Source organism: Austrofundulus limnaeus, unplaced genomic scaffold (assembly GCF_001266775.1).
Source record: "Austrofundulus limnaeus strain Quisiro unplaced genomic scaffold, Austrofundulus_limnaeus-1.0 Scaffold1247, whole genome shotgun sequence".
NCBI classification, from domain to species: domain Eukaryota; kingdom Metazoa; phylum Chordata; class Actinopteri; order Cyprinodontiformes; family Rivulidae; genus Austrofundulus; species Austrofundulus limnaeus.
The window spans coordinates 83,497-91,961 of record NW_013953649.1 but is presented as its reverse complement, the minus strand read 5'-3'; the positions used below and the strand labels follow the sequence as shown (position 1 = coordinate 91,961).

The 8,465-nt window shown below is 38.3% G+C and overlaps 1 protein-coding gene across 2 annotated transcripts in view; it reads left to right on the top strand.

The window, feature by feature from the left end:
- The window catches only part of cuedc1b (CUE domain containing 1b), a 38,782-nt gene that overhangs the window by 1,834 nt on the left and 28,483 nt on the right, over positions 1–8,465 (top strand). Inside the window, exons 2-3 of one of the 2 annotated variants that reach the window (XM_014031413.1) lie at positions 1,622–2,124; positions 5,105–5,214. In XM_014031413.1, the coding sequence (XP_013886867.1) occupies positions 1,810–2,124; positions 5,105–5,214 (425 nt within the window). In that variant the 5' untranslated portion in view covers positions 1,622–1,809. Of the gene's footprint in view, positions 1–282; positions 2,125–5,104; positions 5,215–8,465 lie in introns of those variants that run through there. The other variant, XM_014031414.1, reaches the window with a different exon arrangement.

Here is an 8,465-nt window from a genome sequence, read left to right as displayed (position 1 = left end):
CACACAACTTCAGCTGGTTAGCATAAACCAACACACAACTTCAGCTGGTTAGCATAAACCAGCACAAATAACTTCAGCTGGTTAGCATAAACCATCAAACAACTTCAGCTGGTTAGCGTAAACCATCAAACAACTTCAGCTGGTTAGCGTAAACCATCACACAACTTCAGCTGGTTAGCATAAATCAACATATAACTTTATTTGGTTAAGCTCCTGTCAAACCATAACATTTCGACAGCTTATGAAAAGTTTGTCCAACACTAAAATTGACTTTAAAAATCTACTGGAATCCTCTCTGGACCCATACAAACTAATGATAATTGGATCGATTATGTATAAAGCAGTACATACAGCTTTAGTTGGTTAGCATAAACCAGCTTACAGCTTAAGCTAGTTAGTATAACCTAAAACATACAACTTTAGCAGGTGCTGATAAACCAACAAACAACATTACCTGGTTTGCATAAGCTACCAGATAAAGCTTTAGCTTTTAGCATAAACCAACACATACAGCCGAGGCTGGTTAGCATAAACCAACACAAACAGCTGAGGCTGGTTAGCATAAACTAACACATACAGCCGAGGCTGGTTAGCATAAACCAACACAAACTTTATCTGGTTGGCTAGTTTTTTTTAACAGTGAGGAGAAGAGTCTGAATGAATGGTGTTTATCTGAACCTTTTTTCTCCTACATAGTCTCCCCAGGGCTGTGTCTTCTCACCACTGTTATTTGTTTTACAGAATAATGACTGCCAGAACCATCGCAGTGGACATCACATCATCAAATTTGCTGATGATCCTGTCATTGTGTCACTTCTTAGCAGGGAAATCCATAAACATGGCTTGGTTGTCAATTACTTTAAATTGGTGCCAAGAATCATTTTTAAGTTTTAACATGACTAAAACAAAATAAATTTGCATAGACTTAGGGAAAAATCACAACACTGATCTCCCCCAGTGGTAATTAATGACCAAACAGTGGTCATTAATGGATAAACCAACACACAACTTTAGCAGGTGCCAGATCTGATCGACACTTTTCATGTTCATAGTTTTTAGTTGGACAACATTTCTAAAAATCCTTTTTTTTATCGCTCTTGGTAATATTCTAATCTTCTCAGATACTGAATTTCAGGTTTTATAATCATCAAAATGAAAAGAAACAAACATTTGAAATATATCAGTCTGTGTGTAATGAATAAAAATAATATACAAATTTCACTTTATGAATGGAATAACTGAAATAAACCAACTTTTCATGATATTCTACTTTTATGACCAGCACCTGTAGACCTTGTTGAGACAGAACTTTGCCATGACACAGACCTTTACATATACAGACCTTTACATATACAGACCTTTGCAATGACAGACCCATTTGATGACCCAGAACCTTAGGATGACCGTTCTTTACATTGACACAGAACTTGATACTGACAGGTTGACACTGAGCTCATAAGCTGACTGAAATCAGTAAGTGGTCAAATCTGTAGCTGAAAAGGATTGAAGCTCAGATCCTTCCTTACTAATCTCAGTTTGGCTTTCTCTGTATTTATTGATGACTCAGGTGTATCTATGTACGTTCTCTTCACTTCAGTTTCCTTTCTTAAACCCTCCGCAGGATGACCAGCTGTTCCAGATGCAGTTTTGCACCAAAAACTGAAGACAAACATCAGCTTATCGGGACTTCTGAGACACTCTAATGTGTGGGTGCAGTCCAGAAGACAGCAACAGGAACAGTTCAGTCTGAACGGACCAAACGTTTGTATTGAAGTGGAACCAACAACTGAGGTAGCTGGGCCCAAAAGGATGACAAGCCTATTCAGACGCAGCAACAGCAACAATGGAGGGTCTCAGAGCAGTGAAAGTGGAGGTGGTTCTGGTGCCACCCATGGGCAGCTCAACAACAGCAGACCTAACCAGCTGGTCAGGCGCCTCGAGTTCAATCAAGCCATGGAGGACTTCAAGACCATGTTCCCCTCAATGGATTACGAGGTGATTGAGTGTGTGCTCCGCTCAAATAACGGAGCTGTGGACGCCACCATTGACCAGCTTCTTCAGATGACTGTTGATGGACATGATTCTGATGACAGTTCTGACTCAGATGACAGCATTCCAGCAGAGGTCAGTGATCCAAATGGTTCATTGATGTTAATTAGGGATGTAACGATTCACTCAGGCCCCGATTCAAATCGATTATCAATTTTGAGTACACGATTACAATTATTTTTTTCAACAAAATGAGGTTTTTATTTCAACGTCAGCGTTTTTGTCCTTGTATCAAATTGTAACTGTCTTTTGTCTTAGTAACATAACTTCAAAATAAATAATAATGTGGTCACACATTCTTTTGTGACCATAATTATCAAACTGAGTTCATCTTAACCCTTAGAGGGGACCTATTATGCAAAATTCACTTTTTAAAGGTTTTTTTACTCAACTTTGGGTTTGTACTTCTTAAAAAAACAGTCCTAGGACCAAAAAAATGCACCCAGGGGCATATTTACTGTAAGTAAATGTATTTTTAATGTACATTAATGACAAGTTTTATACTTCCGTCATTTTGTGATGTCACAAGCCATACGTCAACCCACCTGAACCTGCGTTCAGCCCCTTATCTAACAAACCCCGGGTAAGACTCCACCCCTTCAGTATAAAAAGCTGTCACCATGTTGTTGAGCAATGCGCAGCTCATTTCACAACAAGCCTCCAATAGGGCAATGGGTAGAGTGTTGGACCAGAGAGTGGGAGATCAGGGGTGAGACCAGCATGGACACTATTTAATTATTTATTTATTTTCGTTCGTTATGAACACGTTTTCTCATGTACCTCTATTGTTTAGCTTATTAAAGCCTTGTTAAAGCCTATTTGTTCGAGTTTCTGAGGTATTTTGACTGCTGCTGCTCCCTGCTCTGGTAACAACATGCAGAGTGAGTGCAGAGCAGAGGAGGGAGAGAAAAAAGAAGAAGCTGGGACCAGGACTCTGCCTCTGGGTCTCATATGGTTGTACAACAGAGCTTCTGCTATTATTAGCCATGCTAAGGTAAACGCTGGCTTTGGAGGGCGGAGTTAATGTCAACAGATTTTTGGAGGGCGTTACCAACAGAGCTCATTAACATAAACAGCTCTTCTGAACGGAAGTCAGAGCAGGCAGAACTAGAAAATGGGAAATTTTATTATCTGAGAATTATTTTGTGCATTAAATTGAATGAACATGGTCTGGATAGCCCACAGACATACCATAACAATTTCTAGGACCCATAATTGGTCTCCTTTAACACCTGTTGCTCCAAATTTCTGCCTGTTTTATTATTGTGCTTATTTTAACTGTACAAAGGCCATTAATTGTCCTGTGAGAAAATATGTTTGCACTTTGTTTTATAACAATTAAAACTTTCAATATCAGTTATTTATAATTTACTGTCTACTAAAAGAGTGTATTGTTAGTTTAAAAGGAGGAAAAACAACAACAAAAAATTATTAGAAGTTTAGTGAGCAAAAAAACAACAAATGTACACAAAATATTTGGCAAAATTTTTTTGAACTTCAGACAGTTTAAAATACATTTACAGTAAAACTTTTAGAACTTTTCTTTTAAAAGTGAAAGAATAAAAGAAAAAACTAGGGATGCACCGATATGAAAATTTCAGCCGATATCGATACCCGATATAATTATTGGTGTTATGGCTGATAACTGATATTTACCGATATTACACAAACACACAAATTATATTATACATAGACACACAAACACACTTGGGTATTTTTTTGATATTTTAAATAAATGTCCAGACCTCTGACATGGTTCTACTTCAGTTATTCCTGGCTGCGCAGCATCAATATCACTGTCATGATCAAACAGATGCCGCTCCACCAACCATCTCCCCTCCCAAAACATAAACTAAAGCTAAAAATTAAGAAATCAATATGGGACGTTAATATTGGCCCAGTTTTACATATCGGACCAATACTCTAAAAAATGACCAGTTTTCGCCAATATCGATATCAATGCCAAAATACAGTAGCATGCATAACTTTAAAAAAACGGTCCAAAAATGAAAACAAAATACACGGGTTTTTTTCCTTCTCCTCCCCAAACTTTGTTCTTGTGGTCTAGCCAGAAGTATTTTCTCTCAAGCTGCAGACACAGTCCCACATCACACTCCCCATACTTCCAGTCTGGAGGTTGGAGGACCTCATCATCACCCTTTTTTTTTATTTCTCCATCTTGGATGATGTGGTGAGCGAATTTTGTCTTTCACAGCATCACATTCAACGTGCTATGGCCCCTCTTTCAAGTGCTGTGGGGCTTCCATCTCTCTCCCCCTTCTCCTCACTACAAAACAAATAGAAAGTAGCAGAGAAAAATATTCAGCTTGTCACACTATAGTAAAAACAAGGCATGGTTTCCTGCGCAAACGTAAATTGATTTAAAAAAAGTTACCAAACAGGCCATGATTTGTAGAGCATAATGCCCTCAGGATTTAATTACTAGCTTCAATTATATATTGTATAAACCTACTGATTTTGTTACACTGTTTTAAAAGTCACTATAAAAAAACAACCATCCAGCTACACATGTAATAACATATAAAATGTAAAAACTGGCTTCATTCTAGTGAATTAAGTGCTTATTTTATTACAAATCCAACCCGGAAATCCATCAAATTAATGTTACCTTTTCTTCACAAGAAGCTGGTTCTTTTACATTTCCTTGTGTTTCAAAATCATCCATGGTAGTTTTATTAATGTCTTTCAGACATTGTTCTTTTTATTGTTTACTCTTCACAATGAAAAAAAAAAAACCTCTCTGTCTCTGGTAACTTTCCACTGAAAGATTGCGCAAACTGTTGAAGTTACGGTATTTTAAAGAAGGCATGTAAAAATGTGTCGGTGCAGACATGCTCGACAGTAATGAAATCGATTCATTTATTTTTTTTAAATCGAATCACACTTCAAGCAGTTAATCGATTATGAATTGATTCTTGATTAATTGTTACTTCCATACAGTTAACAGTAAGACAGCTTTTTATCACATTCTCACAGTCAAGTTTGTTTTATAAACTCATTTCAAAAACAAGAATAAGTTTTTGTTTCTGTTTAGATTCTGGAGCGAACTTTAGAACCAGACAGCTCAGATGAAGAACCACCTCCTGTTTACTCTCCACCTGCACGTGATGTGTACCCCAAGGTCCCACCGACACCCCCACAACGGTAGGAAAGTGGGCATGCTCCTTTTTATATGCTGTGTTTTGAAGTTCTGTATTGGAATAAAAATGTTCTTGATTTTATTTTAAACTCACTTAAAAATAAAAGGTCACAATTTTTTTGTTCACTTTGAACTATAAACAGAAACCTGCAGACCATTGAAGTTATCAGAAATAGTATCTCTTAAGAAAATATTACAATGAAATGAAACAAGGGAGTGTTTTATTTGGTTAATTTGACCCAAACTTCATGCAAATTAAAAAGGAACACAGAACTAAATAACACTTACCAAAGTGAAACTATGACTTAAATAAAATGTGATATACTGAGTGCTAGTGTGAGAAAAGGAAGCTTGATATTGATGATATTAAATACGTTGCTGTTTTGCCACAATACTAATCATTGTGTCTAATCCTGGGGCCTTCCAGTAAAACTGTATGCTGCTGTATTTTCCAATGGTTATACTGCGGTATGAAAATGGTTAATACTGCTCAACCCTAGAGATGACTTTGATGAGGAAGTAAGAGCTCTATTATTTGGATTAGAAGAGGAAAGCAAAGAGGAGCATCAAGTGGCCAGCCTGTTTGACAGCATTAATTTTATCAATCACCAAGTGCCAAAACGTTTTCAGGTCCTCTCCATTCTCATCCTCCTTGATTTAAGCGCAGCCTTTGACACCATTTCACACACCGTCCTCAATGACAGTCTTTCACGTATTGGTACCCCTTAACTGGTTTATTTCATACCTTTCTGGTCGTACACAGTTTGTTCAATTAAAATCTTTTTCATCCCATTCAACCCCTCTCTGTTCTGGTGTTCCACAAGGTTCTGTCCTCGGCCCTCTTCTTTTTATCATTTACCTTCTTCCGCTTGGAAATATTTTCCGTAAATGTAACATCCAATTCCACTGTTATGCGGATAACACCCAGCTCTATCTGTCCACCAAACCCAATGCCACCCTCCCACCCACCTCACTGTCTGACTGCTTATTTGATATCAGGTCCTGGGTCACAAGCAACTTTCTTAAACTAAATAGTGACAAAACAGAATTTCTTCTCATTGGAACTAAATCCACCCTTGCAAAAACCAACAACTTTTCTATTCTCATTGACAGCACCTCGACATCCCCCGTCCCTCAGGTTGAGTCTGGGTGTCATCCTAGACAACATATTATCATTTAAATCTCACATCACTAACGTTACTCGTTCAGCCTACTTTCACCTCCGTAACATTGCTCGTCTCCATCCATCCCTCTCACCCAGCAGCACGCTATTCTAGTTCACACTTTGGTCACATTACGGCTAGATCATTGCAACTCCCTACTTTTCGGTTTACCAGCAAAATCCATCCATAAACTACAACTGGTCCAAAACTCAGCTGCTCGTATCATCTCCAGAACCCCTTCCACCAGTCATATAACACCTGTCTTAAAGCATCTTCACAGGCTCCCGATCAAATTTCATATTTCCTATAAAATCTTGTTCCTCACCTTCAAAGCCCTCAATAATCTTGCCCCTCAGTATCTCAGAACTTCTTCACATTAACACATCTTCCTACACTCTCAGATCCTCCTACATCCAATTCACTCAACCACCAGCTCATCTGACCACTATGGGCTCAAGAGCTTTTAGTTACTCGGCACCCCACCCCTGGAACTCACTCCCACCGGACATCAAAAACTCTCCTACTGTCTCCATTTTTAAATCACAGATTAAAACTTTTCTCTTTAAACAGGCTTATTCAGTTTAATCAACATCTCCCATTAACCCTACTTTTGTAGGATGTTTTGTTTTATACATTGTTTTTATTTGTTAATTATTATGTAAACTGATATCTTATTGTTATTTTATTCTATGCTTTATTCTTATGTTTTATTGCATTGTATTTACATTGTACGGTGTCCTTGAGTACCATGAAAGGCGCCTTCAAATAAAATGTATCATTATTATTAGTTGCACATGATACGATTTTTGCTCAGCCCTACTGTGCAGGCAAGTTTTCATGACCAGGTTAGCCTGTGCCTGAGGGAGTGGGTTTTGCAATCTGACCCTAGGGCAGGGACATAAGCCTCGTCTGAGAATAGCAACTCCGAGTACACAGCCAAGAGTTAGCAGGATGGGTGTTATGCCTTTCTATTCAACTAGGATACCCAAAGTGTTTTACAGTACAATCTGCGTCCCTCATTTACAGCACTCTATCATGTCTCCCTATAAATCTAATCTTGATAAATCATTCTATAGAGACTAGTCAGTGCTTTAAATCACAGTCATACACTGTTGGGACACACATCAAACCCCTAACTCTCATTGGAAGACGACTCCCCTAACCACTCATCCACAGCTGCTGAGCTCTACGTGAATCCCTGCTCAATCATTTTAGGAGTCAGCAGGTCCACAGCATGGAGAATTTCCCCCAACAATCTACCAAGCTTGTGCTCATGTTGACAGATAATTTAGCTAGCCTCTGAAATAAAGACGGTGGCACTACCTTATAACAGAACTGGTTGGAACTTTTGCTAGTTGCAAGAAGAGATTTTAATGTCAAAAAGAATTTGCAAATCATATTCTGTTTTTTATTTATGTTTTACACAATGTCCCAACTTCATTGGAATTGAGGTTGTATATATTCATGTAAATGTGAACATTTATTACGCATTTTATGGTTAATTTTGTCCAATTTATATTTTTTTTTATCAAAATTGGTCAATTTCAAGGTCATAGGAAAGAACAAACCTTTTAAGGGACCTTAACCCCCTGGTAATGATACCAAGTTTGAGACACTCCGCACGCGAAGCTTAAGCGGGAGTCATATTGTTTTCGTACTTTTTTTTTTCTTCTTCAGTGATTTTTGGTCAACCATAGCACAAAAACGGCTGCACCAATCAACATGAAATTTGGCAGGACTATAGATGAGTCTGACCTACAGTGCGCCAGCCAACGGTTTGACGATACACCCCATATTTGAGGAGGGGGCTCCTTTCAAAGAGGAGGTGTCTGGACATGCAAAAATGCTTATAACTCAGAAACTGTTCAACAAAGGAGCTTCAGATTTATTTTGTTGTTTAGCTCTGATGAAGCTCTAGCCATCAGGCCCATCAGTCAGTGCCCCCCCCACTACCCCAGACCCCCAATTTATCTGAAAAAGGGGTATCTGGATACAAAAATGGTTATAGCTCAAAAACTGTTAAACATGGGAGCTTCAGATTTTCATTGGTTGTTCAGCTCTGATGAGGGGCTATCCATCAGGCTTACCAATGC